General features: G+C 29.8%; 2 protein-coding genes across 15 annotated transcripts in view; both read right to left on the bottom strand.

The window, feature by feature from the left end:
* Positions 1-108: 108 nt before the first annotated feature.
* Positions 109-16995, bottom strand: LOC124427251 (MAP kinase-activated protein kinase 2). Of its 9 annotated transcripts, none has more exons than XM_046969899.1 (10): positions 16865-16978; positions 15456-15623; positions 11783-12095; positions 3542-3681; positions 3376-3440; positions 3161-3268; positions 2966-3064; positions 2816-2891; positions 2483-2693; positions 109-2207 (listed from the first exon to the last, which is right to left on the bottom strand). In XM_046969899.1, the coding sequence occupies exons 3-10, from the start codon at positions 11939-11941 to the stop codon at positions 1968-1970; spliced, it is 1098 nt and encodes a 365-aa protein (XP_046825855.1). In that variant the 5' UTR covers positions 11942-12095; positions 15456-15623; positions 16865-16978; the 3' UTR covers positions 109-1967. The 9 variants fall into 9 exon arrangements, with proteins under 9 accessions (XP_046825855.1, XP_046825851.1, XP_046825853.1 ...); XM_046969895.1 differs by lacking the exon at positions 16865-16978 and adding an exon at positions 16318-16858; XM_046969897.1 differs by lacking the exon at positions 16865-16978 and adding an exon at positions 15973-16311.
* Positions 16996-17987: 992 nt separating this feature from the next.
* Positions 17988-20966, bottom strand: part of LOC124427671 (orphan steroid hormone receptor 2) — an 11934-nt gene continuing 8955 nt past the window's right edge. For all 6 annotated transcript variants that reach the window (XM_046970888.1, XM_046970884.1, XM_046970885.1 and 3 more), the window contains 2 exons: positions 20645-20922; positions 17988-20570 (listed from right to left, as the gene is read on the bottom strand). In XM_046970888.1, the coding sequence (XP_046826844.1) occupies positions 20311-20570; positions 20645-20922 (538 nt within the window). In that variant the 3' untranslated portion in view covers positions 17988-20310. The remainder of the gene's footprint in view (positions 20571-20644; positions 20923-20966) is intronic.

The raw sequence follows: 20966 nt of genomic DNA, 5'->3' as shown, positions 1-20966 counted from the left end.
TTTATAAGGCCAGTATAATCATGATATTAATAACTTTATATCGTCTGTCTTATTAAACAAGTTTTTCTTTTTTTCTTTTTTTCTTTTTTTTAATAAAATTTGCTTTCATAATTTTTTATAATATCTTTAATATTTGAAGATAGTAGCACCACCCTGAATAAATTCTATAAATCAATGATATTACGAACAGTTTTCTCAACTACAAATTTTATATATCCTAAAGAATATTTACACTTTTAATAGATATCAGTCACTTCTAAATAAACAGTCTGATCTATACTCTGTTTCTTAATATTTAGTTATTGATTGACGATATATTGATTTTTTTTTTTTTTCTAAAACTTTATACTAAATTTATTTATATAAAATATAATCAAATTTATACACACATTATTCGCTATAATCAAGTAAAATCTATATTTTTATTTGATCACTTTAATTTTTCAAGTATATTAGTTTACCAACATTACGATTATTATATATATATATATTTAAAGTAATATTTTTTATATTGGTAAAAATATACTCTTTAAAGTATTATACTTTATATAATTCTATTCTCTATTATTGTTCTAATATATTTTCAATGCTATATGGTTTTATTCATTCTTAAAACTTTAGTGAAATGTCGAAGAGAGGAACAATAAATTCGTGTATACAGGCGAAAATATTCATAGAATAGTGAGATGTTAATAAGATCAGTGTTAAGCATCTGAACAAATTGATTAATTATTATTTTATCAAGTAATTACATTGACTTTTAACCATTCAGTGAATACTTTTTCCTAGAATCTCGTTATCATTTTACGATCAATATAAATTAATTTCGTACTAATGCGATATGATATTTAACAATATCTAATTTGATATTATTTTCTGTTTCTAACACTTTGCAGTTTGGACGGTTTAAAATGAAGTGATGTAAATTGTTGTCATAATTATATTATAATAAATGAATTTAAATTTGTAAAGAGATATTATGTTCGAATATATATTATACCATGATTACATATATAACACTAACATATTATTTTTAAAATGCCATCTATTATTACGAACATAAATACTCACTGTCAATAAACCTGTGTGCTCTTTATTACTCTACATTCAATCACTCAAAGCTTTTTCCAGGATATATATATATGATTAGGCCATTGTAAAAGATTATATGTTATAGAACGAAAAATTTATAAAATTGAATAATTTGTACTAAGTTTCAGCAATTAATGTATGTATATATCGTTGATGCGTAATCGCGTAAATATATCGTTAGAAAAATGTTTATCAAATGAAATTATACACATACCTTATTAGTTCTTCGACAAGTATTGTATATTATTATTCTTTTTTGTTTTATTTTTTTTTCTCTCTTTTTTTGTTTTTTTTTTTTTTTCTTTTACTCATAACTTCTCTTTTTATACTCTTTACTTTCGTTTAGAATATTAACGTTTAAAATAATTTTGATCAGGCCATATTTATCTATCGTTTCGAAAATATTTATAAATTGTTAAAACAGATTGAATTATGATGGATGGATACATGCTATTATTGCCCAAGAATAATGTGATATTAAAAGTTCATTATTGTGTCTATGATTAAAAAGAAACTTTTCTAAAATATTTTTTACAACAATTGTACAAATAATTAACATTAAAAATTTTACGATGATTAAAAAAGACAAGAAAAAAGAAAGAAAGAAAGAAAAAAAAAGAAAACGAAAAGAAAACTCTTGATATATTGGGCAATAGCGCATGTAATCCTTTCACGTATAGATGGTATATGTGCACTCATATGCACACAGTTTTTTTTTTTTTCTTTTTTCTTTAAATAATAATTTATTTTGCAAGTTTGTTTCCTTTGCATGATGATGCAAGTCGTCAAAAAACAATCCGCATTGTAATAATGCTATATCTAATGCATCTGCGTATCAAAAAATGCCAGTTGTGTCTGGTCCTTACAGCATCCTCCTAGGAAGCAGGAGTAGGATTAGCGGTAGGTGGAATAGCGCTTGATTGTTTAGCGCGTCTACGTTTGTTTAATAATGGATTATTCGTATGATCGAGTTGTTTAAGACTTGCTGTATCATAATCTACCCGCATTGTAGCTAAAGAACGGGTCATTTCTTCTTGTACTTCGGGCCAAAGTTCTTCACCTTCCCTTAGTACACGACCAGTGTGCAAAGGCGTAGGAGGCACTTCTGTATATTTCTATAGATAAAATAAATAAATAAATAAATATATATATATATATATATATATATATGATTATTTTATGTATAAAAAAAAAAAAAAAAAAAAAATTATCAAACGATTTTCAATTAATCGAGACATATATTAAATATAATGTTAAATGTAAACATATAATAAAATGTGATAAAATGTATCTTTTACAAGTTTCTAATAATATCAGAAATGACTCAAATCATTTTCATAATTATATTGATTTAATTTCCTAAACATAAAATTAGAACAATTCAACTTACGGCAATCCATTTATTGCGCATCACTTCGTCTATCTGCAATCTTTGTGCTGGATCTGTGCATAACATTCCTTTAATGAGATCACGAGCTTGTACACTTACATTGGACCATTCTGGAGCAGGAAAATCATATTGACCCAATCGAATTCTTTTTTTCATTCCAGGTGATATCGCCAAACCATGATTACTATAGAATGGTGGAAAGCCGCATAATCTATGAATTTAACGAAAAGTTTTACGAGCGAATTTTATAAACGTTTATAAATTAGGATTTGCTTTTTTTTTTTATTTTTTTTTTTTTTTTTTTATTGCATTTAACATGAGAAATTCACTTACAGTATATACATTATTACACCAAGCGACCAAATATCGCAACTTTTATCATATTTTTCTGGTCCCAGAACTTCTGGAGCTAAACATTGCAAAATAACATATACAAATTTTTTCATAAAATTTATATATATATAAATATATAAAATTACTTACCAACATAATATGGCGTATAACAAGGAGTCTGTAATGTATCCTTCATATGTGTTTCTTTGGCAAATCCAAAATCAGTTAGTTTTAAAATTCCCGTACTATCTATAAAATGAAATGAAATCAATTGAAATTTCAATCAGTACACAATTTAGAAGAAAAAAAAAAAGAACTAATTTGCGCTTATAATTTTTCATTTACCTGGTTTGGAATATAAAAGATTTTCCGGTTTGAGATCTCTGTGAGCAATATTCATATCATGCAGATGTTTTACCGCTACACATATTTCATACATTATTTGTGCAGCTTCTGTAAATACATATATATATATATATATATACATATATACATATAAATTATATTATAAAAAGAAAAAGGAAGAGACATTGAAATTTTTTATTTCTTCTTATATATACCTCTTTCCGTAAAAGCACTGTCCTGTCGATCTTGAATCCTTTGAAATAATTCACCACCTTCCATACTATAAACGAATTGTAATAAATCAATTAATAGATCGAAATAGAATAATTAAATAATTATTGAAATCTGTTATGATAAATAATTTTTTTGATTATTACACACCATTCCATTACCACAAGTAAACATTTGTTTCCACTATACGAATTTTCATATACATCCTTTACTTGGACAATATGTCTACAATTGGATGCCCTCCAATGTAATTCAACTTCTCTTCTCGCTTTAACACAATCGTGTAAAACCTGTTGAAACAAGAAAATATCTGTGTTATACGGGAAACAATTAATATTTAATACATTATTAACGTAATACAATAATGGATTTAACATTCTCAACGTGATTAATATTAAAAGTTCTTGGAATTTGAAGATCGCTATTGTAAGAGGAATAAAAGGGGGAAAAAAAAAAGAAAAAAAAAGAAAAAAAAAGAAAAAGAAATATATAAGACTCCTTTCCTATAATCGCCTTGTTATAATCTATTTATCAGAAAGATCGACGTCACTAGCAGAATTCTTTTTCTCGAGGGATAGAGAAAGAGAGAGAGAGAGAGAGAGAGAGAGAGAGAGAGAGAGCGGTAATTTTTTATCTCCTAAGCTATTTCCAACAAACCAACGTAATCGCCAATGTAAACTTAAAGATGCGCGATGGTGTAAAAAATAAGAATAAACAAACATACGATTTGATAAATGACTATCTTACAAGTATTATACAAATGTATTTACTAAGAAAGTAAATTATATCGATGGGGAGTAAAAAGAGATTAAACAGTTTAAAAAAAAAAAAAAAAGAATTCATCATCGATGATACGGAATTTTTCAATTGCTATGACTAATCTTTATTTAATTTATTCCGTTAGAAAAGATACTTAGAAATAATATTTAATTATAAGAGGCTTGTATACACACATACATACACACGTATACACACATGCGCGCGCGTACGCACGCACACACGTATGTATGTATTTCTGATGTTGTACAATTCAAATAATTTAATATCGTCTTCGAATTTATAATGATACGCATCTGTGCGATCTATGCTAGGAATCCCTGCGCATATGATACGTTTTTCTAGTTATGACATGTGCCTATGAAAAATGCATGCAAATGCAATTCACACATTCGAAGAAATAAAGAACGCAAGGTAGTACATGACTCGAAGAAGTCTGTGCGTATAAGAAAACAGCATTCCTCTTATACTTCGTAACACCAACTTCGTACTCCTTATTTCTCTTTATATATCAAGAAATTATCTACTTAAATAATTTCAAATTATTATTTAAAATGTTCATTTTTATGGCAATACATTAATACTGCGGCTATTACGATTTTTACGGCAATATGAAAAATTCGCGGCTTTTTTTCTTTTCTTTTCATTTAAAAAATGTAATTTATACATCAAAAAAAAAAAAAAGAAAAATTTGAATTTATCAAATTGTCCTTATATACAATATATATATATGCGTTTTCGAAATTCGGTCATTATCTCATCGGAATAATTATAATTAAATTTTTCCATGTATATCAATTTTTGACGAGCACTTGAATCATTTATATTCGTCATTATATTAAATTTCGAATCAATTTTTTAATAATAAAATTATCTCTACAATTAATACATACATATATTTTGATTTCAATAATTTAAAAACAAAATGAAATTAGTCCTTATATCGTTATGAAAAGGAATTGATGATTTCATGAAGAGTGACGATTCGTAAAAAATATTCGAAAAATTGTGCGGCGTAAGACTGACGAAATAAATTGCATAAAAATTTCGGATTGTTAAATATTATCGTTTATATATATATATATATATATATATATATATTATAAAAATATATATATATATTGCTTACGAAGTAATGAGACTTGAAATTATCGAGCGAGACTCGACGTGAATTATTTGAAAGATTTACGAACGTGATGTCGCCGATAAGATGGACGATACATTTTTCTCGCAATTAAAATCTATTATTACAGCACACATGTGAAGGAATAAATTATGAGACTCTGTTAAACGGACAGTCTTTAATTTACGCGTTTCTTGCCGATAATTTTCGATATATCTAATTTTGCGTCACGTAAAATGTCTAGACTTTGTAATCTAAAAAGAGAGAAAGAGAGAGACAGAGAGAGACAGAGAGAGAGAGAGAGAGAGAGAGAGAAAAAGAGAGAGAGAGACTTACTTTTCGCTCTTAAAGATATCTAACATCGAATGAAAGAAAAATGTGATAAGAAATCACGCGGTTTACCATGCGTTTGGGTGTTGTAATATAACATTTTCATCGTATGTCCGATCTAAAAATAATATTTAAAGGCTATTGCGCGTTCCGCGTTCTGAAATCGAAAGAAAGTCGAAACTGGTTTTCATTCAGATTGTTTATATGTCATCAAATAACGTTAACATCGGTGATAATGAGAGTACGCTTTCGATATGTACGAAAAATTCATTGCGTAGAAAGGATGAGAAACGAAATCGTATGTGTCATCATAATTTGACGAATAATAAAGAAGAAAAGCGAGCTTGAAAAAGTTAAAAAAAAAAAATAAATAAATAAAATAAATAAATAAATAAATAACATAATATTTTTATCAAAATCTATTACTATATCGTGATCACTATATCGTCATCTAATGGTCGCTTTTTATTTTTTTTTCTTTTTTCGTTGCTTTGAGTCAAATTAATCCTTATGATTATTATTCAGTTCTAAACACTTTGCAAATAAAATATTACTTCATCTTCTCTTTACCGATTCCAACTTAGTACACAATTATCTATCCATTATCGAAGATTTATTTCTATGAAAAAAATTTTAAATACTAATAGAATTGTTTTTAACACCTCGTGCTACTTCCTTCGTCTTACTATTATAATATTTCTTACTAACTTCGATTATATTTTTTTTTTTCTTTCTTCTAACTCTAATACCTTTGGTATTTTCCAACCATTTATGTATTCATAACTGTACATTCTCAACTTCCGCATTTCTATTGAACTCTCATCGAATATTTCTTAAGAAAGTTTATATCTATATGCTTACATATATAATATATATATATATATATTTTTTTTAATTAGGTATATAAATATATACCTAATTAAAATTGACGATGTTCTACGTTTTATTGACAATGCAATATCAACACTTTAAACTAGTTCAGTTCTATGCCGTTATTACGATTGATGTCAATCATCGTCATCGTCATCGTCATCGCCATAACGCCATCATCATTATCTTCGTCGATGGTAGTAAATACAACGTATGTAAAAGAGAATAAAGAGATCAACAGTCAAAGAAAGAGAGAGAAAAAAATGAGAAACCTGTCGATCATAAAACGATCGAAGTCTTGATAATAAGATTAACATTTGTCGACGAGTGACATGTCCATTAACATTACCATATAAATCGAACGAACAAGTTGCGAAATGAAAACGTCATTGATCTAACCAAAGATTAAATTATATATGTTCTCAAAGTCAACGTCGTGATCGAAAATGGTGTCGTCCTCGTCTGGTAACGATAAAAAGAAACGCGTAACGACGATGATAATGACGTCGTCGTCGTCGTCGTTGTCTTTAAAAAAAAAAAAAAAAAAAAAACAAAAAAAACAAAATCATATAGATCTCGTTTTTTTTTCTTCTTCTTTCTTGATCAGTATCGATGGAATAACATTGTCAAATCACGACGAAGTGCAAAATATCTCTGCAAACTTTAAAAACAATGATAAATGATTTGATTCAGTTTTGAAAAAAACGATCCTCAAAGTTTTTTTACGGTTTTGTTTATACTTTGTAAAAAGAATGATAAAGAGTTTGACGCATTGACGTAACAACGTAAGAGATTAATAAAGTTTCTCAAAGTATCGCCTTTGTTTCATTTGTTGATAAAAATTAATATCACCTTTATTCTGAAATATTTATAAACAATATTTCATTTTGTCGAATAACATTTCATATGCGCTTTTCCTTTTTTAATATACGATAGTATTAATTATACATAACGAATCTAACGTAATGAATATTATATTCGAATGTTGATAAAAATTGCGAACGTCGCATTTTTAAAATAAAATATGCACGATAAAATATGGATGTTATATACTTAAATGTAGAAAGTATAAATATAGAAGCATTAACAAGACTGTGTCAAGCATTTACAAGACAAACAACGAAAAGTAAAACCGCAGTATGCAGTTTGTCAGTGGCGGTCGTTTGAAGGCTTACAGCCGGAAATCAATTAACGAGGACGAATTTACAGTGAAAAAGTAGGTTGCAGACGGTGCCGTGACATGAGACCAAAAAAAAAAAAAAAACGACCAGTTAACAAACTTATTTGCATATTCTATTTTTTTTTTTTTTGTTTTTTTTTTCCTTAACGTTAACTACCACTGCTATCTATAAATATTATCAGGTATCCATGATTTATATCGAAAAAGCAAAACGATAAAAGGAAACCTAGATTCGCATTGGAATAATTCAAAACACGATATTTAAAATTCAAAAGCAATTTGTCATTTCAATTCAATAACAAGAAGTGGAGAACTAATCTCGATCGATTTTTTTCTCGGCAATTCGAATGTGCTCGACGTTTCTCAATAAAATTTATCGAAAATTTTCATGATCTAGAATCGCGATGAACATTTAACTAGACGACTTAACCAATAGGATTTATTAAGATTATGAAACTCTCGCATTATGTCTTATTAGAGCTATTATTATCATTATCGTATCTAACGATGAACGAGGATGATACTTATTTGCACCGTGGGAAATGGCAGATGATAGGTAAGTCTTAAAGTCTTTCAGTAAATTTCAATTATCCGCGATATACCGCCTCCGGACCGATCCTCTCTCTTTCTCATTTTTGATTTCCTATATTGAATTTTTATCGTCACATTTGAATTTTTTAAGATACGCATATATCTCCTTTCGAACTAACTCTTTCGCTATAATAAATATTTGTGGCTGTAAAGAAAAAAAAAAAAAAAAAAAAAAAAAAAGACGCGTCACAATTTCAAAAAAATTTGATCGAATTGTAAAATAATAGAATTAATGTTTTTGTCAAGGGGAAATAGAGTATAGGAAAAAAAAATTGCATAAAAAAAAAAAAAAAAAAAAAAAAAAAAAAAAAAAAAAAAAGCGTCGCGTGTTACAATTTCAAAATATTCCATTAAGCTGTAAAATAATAAAATTAATGTATTTGTCAGAGGAAAAAAATAGAAAAAAATTACATAAAACCAATTTTATACAGAGTTAAAAAAAAAAGAAAAAAAAAAATTGAATAATTTTAAATACATTATAGCGTCTCTCTCTCTCTCTCTCATATCGTTCGTTATATTTTTATTTTTATTCTTCTTTTTTTTTTTCCTTTCCTTATCTTTATTTTCATTTTCCTTATCGACAAATTGATACATGTATTTTGTATCATAGCTCGGAGTCTCGCTTAAGTAACCGAGCATATCCGAAATTAATTTTCCCATAGGGAGAAGGGTTAATTAGGTAATTAATAACTCGAGAATGTAGTCTCTTATCATAGTTTTGATCCTACCGAATTGCCCTTACGATCCTGAAATATTTTCAATTAAGAAACGGGATGATAACCGACAGAAAAGCCATTAACCATTTCGGTAGTGGAAAGCATGAGATCATCGCGTTGTTTAGGCACCAATATATCTCTGACTTATCGGTTCGCCACGAACCTATGCAACTATTCGAAGCATTCGATATCTAACGTTCCTTATACGTACATAAACTCTATATATATATAGAGAGAGAGAGAAAGAGAGAAGACATAAACGTCTAATTTTCTTTAAAAGTCATCAAGGTAAAAATTGAAACTCGAAATTTCGATAGATTCTTTGTTTCTTTCTTTGCTAATTTTTTTTTCTTTTTATTTTTTATATTTTTTATTTTTGCCCCTTTGAAATCGCACGACCTATCTACATCTTACATTTATTCGTCATCATGAAGATTTATGTAACGTGATATATATTATATTTCAGACATTTTAGACTTTCAAAATTTTTATGAGTCATAAACAATAACTGTCAGAGAAAATTGTGATCGATAAATAATTCAAAATTTCATACGATAATGGATATTTAATATTATCGTATGTCTATTTAAATGATACGAGTTCAGGGGAGGGGGTGGGGCGGAAAAGAAAAAAATATTCGAATGAATAATTATTCATTTGATAATTACTTATGAATTGAAATAGACTTTGAATAATTTTTAATTCTACGATAATCAAAATTTTTCTATCAATATCAATATCGTATAATTGTTTCAATGTTTTAAATTTAGATTTTTGAAAATCATTGCTCTTATAAGGGGAATACTAAAAGATATCGGAAGAGTTCGAGGCAGATTTATTATATTATTTCGAAATACTTTCCAAGAATTCATACGGCATGACGTCAAGCAATGACGAAATCGATTTTAAGGATTTTAAAAGCAACGGTTAATCGTGGAGAGATAGAGATAGAGAGATAGAGATAGAGAAAGAGAGAGAGAGATAGAAAGAACATCGATTGTCGCGATTTCTTGTTTTATAAACGAACGTTATATATATATATATATATTCATAAATTAATTCTTCAAATCGAAAGCGATGCAATCGAGAATCTATCTGTTACTCGATATCACATGTACGACGAATGAATATTTTTCCATGATTCGTGTAATCGGTCATCGGCACTCGGTATATGTATATTTATTATCTCTAAACAAAATCGACCATTCCGACTTGGTACCGCAAACGTCGAACGAATGCCTTTGCCAGCTGCATTTACTTACATATCTATATATGTATGCATGTATGTATATTTGAACTAGACATTTCGCGATTCTTCTACGTAAGTTTTATTAGAATTTCAAAGTTCAATACATATATATATATATATATATATACATATATATATATATATATACATACATACGTATATATATATATATATATATACACGTATAAACGTATAAACGTAAGTTCTTTAACGTTGTATTAAACGTATCTAACGAAATAATTTTTATCTGGAAATTAACTGATTAGAAATCGAGAATCATTGAGGGATTATAAAAATGAAAAAAAAAAAGAAAAAAAAACACGTCATCTCTTGTGAATAAGAGGAAGGGCGTTCATTTACAGGCTTGATAAGTGGAGAGGGGGGCGGGGGACAATAGAAGAAGAGGGACTCGTATATTTGAATTTTGATGATAAAAGATAAGAACAAAAGGATAAGACGCGCGAACCGTATAGCTTCGTACCGACCGAATGGGAAATCACTGGGTATAAATAGAGGATGACTCGCGGTCTGGACTCGCCCGTTGGATATCGCTAGTCGATGATGATCATGATGATGATGATGTTTATGATCATACCTCCTCGTGGGCCAAGTGTATATATCGGACGTAAACTTTTACGAGATCGATGCCTCCTCTCAACGAGAAAATACTTTTATCGTAAAATAATGAAAAAGAAAAATATTAAAGAAAGTCAAATAAAAGTAAATAAAAGTAAATAAAAGTGAATAATAGAAAATAAAAGAAAATAAAAGAAATGATTTCTTTTTAACACCTTTTAACGAATAATATTCTCATCCTTTCGTAACGTCGTCGCTTTGGTATTTCAAAAATAGACGGGGTCGCAGGGTGATATATAAGTACCTATGATGCGTGACACGTGATATCTCTCTCTGTCTGTCTCTCTTTCTCCTCCCCTCCCCCCTCCTCTCTCTCTCTCTCTCTCTCTCTCTCTCTCTCTCTCTCTCTTCTACAAAGTAGTCACTATTTCGATTCTTCGAACGTTTTGAAAAAGAACATCTTTCAATTTGAAATTATATTTCGAGGAAGAATAAGAAACTAAATAAACATGTAAGAAGAGTTGGCTCTCATAGAACGAATATACAATCTATGTATCTCTTTTTTTACTATCTTAATCATTCCTTTGCGCTTTGACTAGGAACGTTGCTGGCATAACAACAAGAGGAACACGTACATAGAGACACATGCATATATATATATGTATATATATATATATATATATATATATATATATATATACGTAAATGAAAAAAAAAACGAAGCCAGCAAAGAACACATGTACGAAACTTGTACAATTTCATTTCATTAGATGTGCATAATTTAAAAAAGGAGAATGTGTTGACAACGCAATTGAAATGGGAACGCATTTTAATTATTGCTACAATCAATCGACGTTGGTAATTAAAGCGAAAAAAAAAAATAATATAAAGATTAATCCCTGTTAAAAATTTATGCAAAATTTAGATCGGTTAAAAAAAAATATATATATATATATATATAAAGGTGAATCATTCTCACCTTGAGGGCATACTTTTCCCTAGTATTTTTGTCGTAACATTGTACAACCTTCCCGTTAATACCAAGTCCCAAAACGTGATTACTGATCTCGTAATCGTCGGTAATCGGGGTGACTTTTGGTAGCCGAGCTTCACACTTAGCTAACATATTCTCCATCATTTTTCTTTTGCAATCCTTACTCGTACTCGTAGTCTCGTCTTTTTTCCGACTTATCGTCACGGTCTCCTTCGTTTCCTCTTCACGTTTTCGTTTGCACTTTTTCGATTCCTCCTTTTCCTCCTTCTTCTGTTCCAAAGGAGATCTCTTCTGCTTTCTACATAAAAAAGAAAGAAAAAAAGAAAGAAAGAAAGAAAGAAAGAAAACGAAACAATTAATAATCATTACGATCAGCTGTAACAATGACATAAAGTTTCTCAAATCGTTTATCCTATTAATCATTTCCAACGAATACATCTAATAAATATCATTAGACTAATCTAATGACTATCATCGATTCTTATAATATTTCAAATTGACAAATGAAAAGTGAAATGAATTATTTCGTAATGTTTAACAATGCTTAACAAAGGATATAACAAGGGTATAACGAATCGAAATGAACGCATAAGCGTATTACGCTTATTACTTATAGATATATGTATCATGACTCGGTTAAATGATTCGCTCGCAATGGCGCGCGCGCGCAAAGTGATAGTGTGTAATTACGTCATAAATCGCAACTCAGTTTCGGCGCACGCTTCGACCTATGTATGGGGTCCTGATCCTACAAAGTATATATATATATATATATATATATATATATATATATAATATGCGTAGTATATATACATATGTACATATCAATATAATGTACATATGTGTATATATATATATATATCATGTGTGTATATTCATGTATCGACGAGGAATAATATTTCAACGAGTTTGATTCGATCTCCGAGTAACTTTCTATCGATCGTATATAATAACTAACTACTTTTGTTAACGATTAAATATTCATCATGTTAACGATATCGCGTATATTTTACAGAACGTTAGCGCGATCGATAAACTACTACATAACGTATCGTTAAAAAAGAAAATATATATATATATATATATATATGTATATATACATAACTTTTAACAACGATATAGAAAACAAAATAGCATTAAGAGAAAATGCAAGTCATGGGAAAAATAATAAATTTATTTGGTCTTAATGACGGTGATAAGATTGTTCAATTATCTCGTCGAATTAATAATAAATTTCTGATAACGAATCTTAATTTAAAAGAAAAAAATAAATAAATAAATGAATAAATAAATGAATAAATAAATAAATAAAAGAAAAAAAGAGAAAGAAAACGAAAACGAAAACGAAAAGAAAAGAGGAAATACATAACGCCAAGGGTTTCGTTACAACTGCAATGCAACGATTCACGACGGCACGCCATTGGCTCGTCTTTTCGATGTTATAACGTATCGACCAATAAGAAAGCGATAGTTTCAACGGCGTCGCGGCATTGCGGTCGCGATAGGAACGTAAATCGACCGTGTACGATGTTAGTTTACTGACATACATGTGCACGTCGGATATTGAATAAACGTGTGTATATATATATATATACATATATACTGTTGTATATAATACTAATGTTTTTCGCGATAAAATCGATCGGACCTTTGATAAATGAAATTTTATTATTATGCGTACGAGCCTTTCGTTGCAGAGAAAACAATAGGGTGCGTTAGTTCTATATAAACATGTAAATATGTACGCACGTTATTATGTGTACGAGAAAGAAAGAAAGAAAGAAGGAAGGAAGGAAGGAAGGAAGGAAAAAAACAAACAAAAAAAAATCAATTGCAATTTTTCACGCTAAACTTTTCACTCTTCCTACTATAACTTCGCGCGCGACTGATAGACGCGATGAAGGATATATTAAAAAAAAGGAGAGAAAAAAACAAAGGAAGAAAAATAAATGCTTATCAAACATGTATCAATGATAAGATTCGTATTTCAGGTTTACTAATATCATAAGAAAAAGAAATAGATAGACAGAGTGAAAGAGAGAGAGAGAGAGAGAGAGAGAGAGAAAGAGAAAATAAATAGATCGAAGAGAATAAAATACACATACACACACACACACACACATATATATAATTTAACAAGGTTAAGATAGAAACCTCCAGAACCTCCACTTAGAACCCGATTTCGGCATGTGTACGTAGTTAAGTAGAAAGAGAACAGTTAAATATTCGATAGGCTTAAATTTGAAAATCCCGCCGCCTCTTTTTTTTTCGACAAAGCCAATTCGAATGAATAAATGGTAGACACTTTTCCAGAGAAAGAGATGATGGCACGTTTCTAAAGTAGAAAGGATGCACGCACGTACGCACGCGACGAAACACGCGAAACACGCAGCACACGCATCCGCAGACGCACGCAACGAACACGCATCCGCACACGTTTACACACTCTAAACTAATGTTCGATGGTTAAACTAATTGTTAAAAACAAAAATAAAAATAAAAAAAAAAAAAAGAAAAGAAAAGAAAAAACGAAGAGAAAAATAAAAAAGGAACAAAGGAAAAACAAACTTTAAATGCGCGCGAGTCAAAAAAAAAAAAAGTCGATTTTAACCGTGCGTCGTCAAGTTGAAAACTAAAGAGAAAATCGAGCCAATCGTAAACGTCGTTATCGTCCTCGTCGCTGTCGTCAGATCGAATTGGCGCGCTAACTCAATTCGCAGTTCCTTTACGTTGAAAATTCCTTATTAAAAAAAAAAAAAGAAAAAAAAAAGAAAAAAAAAATAACAGGAAACGTTCGTATCTCTTTCTGTCTGTCTGTCTGTCTGCCTGTCTCTCTCTCTCTCTCTCTCTCTCTCTCTCTTTCTGTTTCTCTATCTCTATCGTTGTCGTATACGCTAACGCGCGCGCGCGCGCTCACTCAACAAAATGAACGAACGAAGGAACGAGAAACACGTTTCTCAAGTTTACGCGTTTTCAACGAAAATGAGACTGAAGATACTTTCATGATCATTGTCGCGTTATGCAAGAGCCTTTCGACAATTATAAAAAGTTATATCAAATTATCAGAACAAATCTGATGTGATGTTAAGATAAAATGATTATACCGCTTAAAGGTAAGCTCTTTTCGTCTTCTATCTCTATCTATCTATCTATCTATCTATATGTCTGTCTCTCCCTCTCTCTCTCTCTCTCTTTCTGTTTCCCTTTCTTCCCCACCCCCACCCGCTCTTCCCACTCTTTAACCCTCCTTCTACTCACTCCCACCATATTGCACTTTTCTTCATCGAACATTGTCGCAGAAATTATTCAGAATGGCGAAGGAGCTTGCACGAAGCAGAGAGATATTAGACAAGCGTGTATATATGTACATATATATATATATATATATATATGACGTATGTATATATATACGTATGTATGCATCTACCTTGAATTTTAAATTTCAAGAGACATTTTGATCCGACGATCAAAAGAGTAATAATCGAAGAGTTGAGGAAGAGGGCCTAATTCTTTCTTTCTTTCTTTCTTTCTTTCTTTTCTTTCTCTTTTTTTCTTGCCTTCTTTTTTTTCCCCTTTTTCCTTTTAATTAATAACCTTTCGTCATTGTTTTCGCACGAATACTCTGTCGTGTGATATTTGTTTTCTTAACGATCTCTACCTTGTACGATGTGTTGTGTTACGTTCAATTCACTGGAAATATTGATATTTTCCCGACAGATGTAAATTAAAAGGATAACTTCGTTCTGGCTGGCATCATCTCACGTTCTTGCAATAATAGAAAATATTTCACTGTTTCACTTGAGTTCTTCGATTAATAAAATTCGTTCTATGGGAAAACAATTCAAATGACGTGTAATCCACTCACAACAATCCTTTACGTACTTGCATTTTGCAGATCTTCGATTGAATCGATCGATCAAGATGGGAAGAAGAATAAAAAAAAAAAAAAAAAACAAAACAAAACAAATGAAAAAATAAATCGCTCGAAAGGGGGGGGGGGGAAAAGAACCGAACGAACGAACGAACGAAGGAAATAACACAATACAACTAACGAATACACTCGCGCAAAGAGTATATTTATTTTTCTCTTCGTCGATTAACTTATTGATATATATATATATATATATATATATATCGATTAATCGATCGATCGATCGATCGATCGATCAATTTACTTATTTATTTATTCGTCTATTTTGTTACGATGAAAGGCGCGCCCGCGTATACGAACACATATAACAAACACGCACGTACACGTATTACACGATGACGATGATGACGATGATGACGATGACGACAACGACGAACGCTCGTATATCATCTCGTTCTTTTCGTTTTTTTTCTTTTTTTTTTTTTTTTTTTTTTTTTAACAATGAAAACAGATACAAACTCGTGTGATATTATTTCCTCGATTGTATCTGATATAAAATCTTTTCTATTTTATTTTCTTCTTTTTTTATTATTATTTTTTTTTTTTTTTCCTTTCTTTGCTTTTCTTTAAGAGAAACGAGCTTGTCTACCTGCACGGTACCGACCGAAACAAGTTCAATCCTTCCACCTTCTTCTTTCTTGAAAGTCCTTTCACGAGAAATTGTTCACTTGACGAGTGAAGTAATAAATTGAATTAAAAAAAAAAAAAAAAAAAAAAAAAAAAAAGAAAAAAAAGGAAAGAAAAGAAAAGAAATGATCTAATGCAGACTCCCGCGCGATAGTCTTTCTCTTTCTTTCCTTTTCTCGGACTCTTTCTCTTTTTTTCTCTCTCTCTCTCTCTCTCTCTCTATCTCTCTATCTCTCTATCTCTCTCTTTCTCTTTTTTTATCTCTCTTTTTTGTTTTTATCGACGAGAGAAACAATTCAAAATATATCCGACACTTTTCTTTTCATGATCGCGTGTACGCGCGAAAGGGAATACTATAATAGAACTCCACCACCGTCTTCGTCGTCGTCGTCGTCCTCGTCGTCGTTGTCGTCGTTGTTGTCGTTGTCGTCGTCGTCGTAATCGTCGTTTGTTCTCGATGTGACCGGTACTGACTACCGAATGATACTTCGTTGAATCTCCACGCTCACCACTTCTACAAGTTCAGAATCGTCGTCGTAGTCGTCGTCGTTGTCGTTGTCGTCGTTGTCGTCTTCGTCGTCTCTCTTCGCGCACGAAAAAACGATTCACAAAATACACATACACGTATACGCACACACATAGTAGCCCCACATATGCATGCGCATACGTTTGTAGGAAGTGGGGGGGAAGAGAGAGAGAGAGAGAGAGAGAGAGATGACTGAACGACGATGATGACGACGAATAGGAGAACAAGGGGGGTTGGAGTGGGGAGAGAGGAGAGACGGCAGTGGTTTCGAGGCGCCTCTACAGGCAATCTTAGGATATGACTCACAGATCGCAGGGCCGTATCTATACAGGGCAGGCCCCTGACGACAATAGGGTTCCTCACTCTGAGTTTTACTTTCCTGTTTCCGTTTCTCACCTATCACACTACTTACACCTCTTCTCCCTCTTCGAAGTCATTCTCCTTCTATGCATTTATTTACTTACATGCTTACTCACTCACTCACTCACTCACTTATTCACTCATTCGATGGTATTTTTACGATATACTACCTCTTTCCCCCACTCCTCTTCTCGTTCTCTCTCTCTCTCTCTCTCTCTCTCTCTCTTTCTTTCCCTCTCACGACGCGTAGAACTTTCACTTCCAAGAGTCTATAGCGTCATTCCCATCGTGAAAAATTCGAGCGAAAATTCGAATCACGTGACGGGTCTTGCTCCAAGGTATAATGGATATTATTGACCAAGTTTTTTTTTCTTTTCGTACATACGTACATATACCTAACATAATATGTATATATATATATATGTATATATATATATATATATATATATATATATATATGTATTATCTTAGGCTTTTTTCTTTTTATATAATTGCGATATGAGACGATCACGAACGCGTTACATTATTTTATCGATAAATTCAAAGGAAGGAAAGCCGTCAAATAGCACGAACGATACAATACGGCTATTTTATTAGATAATATAAACTTTATTGAATTTTTTTTTCTTTCTTTCTTTCTTTCTTTCTTTCTTTCTTACTTTATTTTTTATTTTCTCTTTTTCTTTCACTTATCGAATATCCGCCTATTTTCTTTTATGATTTTAATATATACTTGAGAGAACATGTATAGTTTAATATATGTATATATATTTACAAAGAAAATTTATCAACGTAGGAAAAGAAAACAAAAGAAACGAGAGCACAGGCAACGCGAATATTTCAGGTCTCTCTGATCTTAAAATTATATTTTTAGTCAGTTAGTTAGTTAGTTAATTCATTAGTTAGTTAATTATTTACTTATTCACTTACTTACTTACGTGTATTAATTACAAAATTTTTACCGATATAAATATTTATATATATATATATATATATATATATATATATATATATATATATATATAAATATATATATATATAGGCACATTCTTATATATACATTGTTGTTGGCTTTGCCCCATTAATCTTCTTATTGTCTATCAATTAATTAATAATAAAGATATATTGTTTCAACATCTCACAATGCATGAAAGTAATTGTATATGTTAAATTTCACATATTTTAATATTATATAAGAATATGTCAGATAATTATTTTAATTTTCAATACTGACTCATTTTATCTAATTATTAATACTATATTATGAAGTGTAGTCATATAATACTTTGTATCCAATTATTTTAGTAACATTCTTTTATCAAGATAGGTAATTATTGACATCATTAATGGTATGAATAATTTAACAATAATAAGCCTATCGTATATTACAAATTGTATTGATACGTATAGAGCTTTCAAAATATATTTTATGACTTTATTTCTCGATGAAAATATATCTCCAATTATGATATTTAACACCCTGTCTACTAAAAATATTCTATAAATCTAAAATATTATTTTCATCTTAAAGAAAAGAAATAGACCATAATTTTCCAAAAAGATAAATGTAAATAATGTTTATAAAAATATTTATAATTATGCCTATTTTGATATATGATTGTTCGCTTGACAATTATGTAATAATAAAATATGAAATTTTTTACACGTAATTAAGTAAATACATATGTGATTCACTAATTCTCTTAATCCTACATTAAGTATTTATGCTATTCATAAGAATACTATATATATACATATACACATATATATATATATACATATAATATATATATATATATGTATATATAAAAATAATAAAACACTGTGTGTGTGTGTGTGTGTGTGTGTGTATGTCTGTTTTATAAACAAAATAATCTACTTGTTCAATGTACCTAGTTCGTGTGAACTTTGCGATAATTGTAAAGAATTAAAAAACAAAGAACCTTCAGAGAAAATTGTTCTTACATTATGTTATGAAAACATATTGAGCGAATATTTTGTTATAGATTTAAAAAAAAAAACAAAATTATATTGCAAAAAATGCAGTGTCATCAGTCACTTATTTTTATACGAATAAGAGAACCGTATATGAGCCAATGATTATGAAAGTGATCTAAGTCATATATTTTTTGTTTTGAGATATATTGATCTCTCGAATTTGAATTATTTAAAACTTATATGTTTTGAAATATATCTTTTAATATCCTCTATGATTTAGATCACTTTCATAGTTATTTGTTTGATTCAATCACAATATCTACAACAAATTTTCTTTTCTTTTCTTTTTTTTTTTTTTTTTTTAACAGTTCGAGTGGCACACGTTCTCATTTGCCAATATTAAAATTTTAATAATAATATTGAAATTTTTCGATTAAAAATTCGTAATGACCTCTGTGACACAGACAAACTAGAAAATATTTGAGAAAAGAAAATGTCTGAATTTAAATATGAACTTCTCCGATATCATGTATTATGTAGTATTTTTTTTTTGTGTTTACTTGAAATTTCTTTATTAAATTATGTGATAAGAGAGAAATTGCTTTGAAAATTTTTAATAATAAAATAAAATTGTAATTCTTATAACATAAAATACAAATTAACTACTACTTTGGTAAGAGGCAATGCCCTTACTAATAATAAGTTATGAAATAATATTGCCTTAAAAAATATGAATATGTAACATACAATACCTCAAGTTTAGAAGAAGTTGCTATAGAGCATATAGCATACAAGATTGATGTTAAAATAACAGATTATTGCAAGGCACTCTTACTTTAAGTAGTATTTCAAAATAATTAATTTACGGATACTAAACAATTATTGCAAAAGTTCAGTTAGTTTTGCACAACATATTATTACAATATATTTGAGAATATCACAAATAAATGTTTTCTTTTTACAATCGGAAGATACTTAATAACTGTTATCTGCACGATATAAAAATACATTTTGCTCTATAGATCTTCTTTTTTAATCCTTATATAAAAATATACTATATAAGCATCCTGTGATAATTTATAAATATATCACCTTTTCAGGTCACGACTTACATTGCACTAAGAGTAATTGTCACCCCATGTGACTTTCAGGTTCTGGTTTACAATCTTGCATAGTCAGAATATAAGGCACTACACTAGCTACGCTTACCCTACCAATAAGACCTGCAAAAAAGAGATCTTCTAACACTCTAGGATTAATCGAACGAAGAGGTGCAAGTTTTAATAAAAGACGAGGTAATCTATCAGATCCTACTCGTTGTTGTAATTCCGTCCACGCTGCTTCTTGTAGAACTTCAACTTTTTTACGCCAAATACCAGCCAGTACATTATCTATTAAAAATATAAAAAATGAATAATAAATTAAATATAACTCTTATCATCTTAATTTAATTCGATAATCTTACCTGCACTAAAGAGCGTTAAGGCTTTAAGATAGGCATACTCGACGGAATCTACTTGCAATTTGTGTAATGAACTTACACAGTCTTGCAATCTGCATATATGTTCTGTAACGGATTTCACTTTGCTAGCGGTAATTTTTTCTTGTGCGATACTAGCTTGTAGATGATTTATTATGGATGTCAGAATACTAGGAAGGGACAAAGTATATGCACATTGTGCAAGACCCAACGTAAATAATTGTCCCCAGCAGCTACGCACAAGCGTAGTTTGAATCTCTGATCTGTAAAAGTCACATTCGGTTTTTATTCAATGTTTTTTTTTTTT

This window comes from Vespa crabro, chromosome 10 (genome assembly GCF_910589235.1).
Source record: "Vespa crabro chromosome 10, iyVesCrab1.2, whole genome shotgun sequence".
NCBI classification, from domain to species: Eukaryota; Metazoa; Arthropoda; class Insecta; order Hymenoptera; family Vespidae; genus Vespa; species Vespa crabro.
This window is presented reverse-complemented; position numbering and strand designations above follow the sequence as displayed.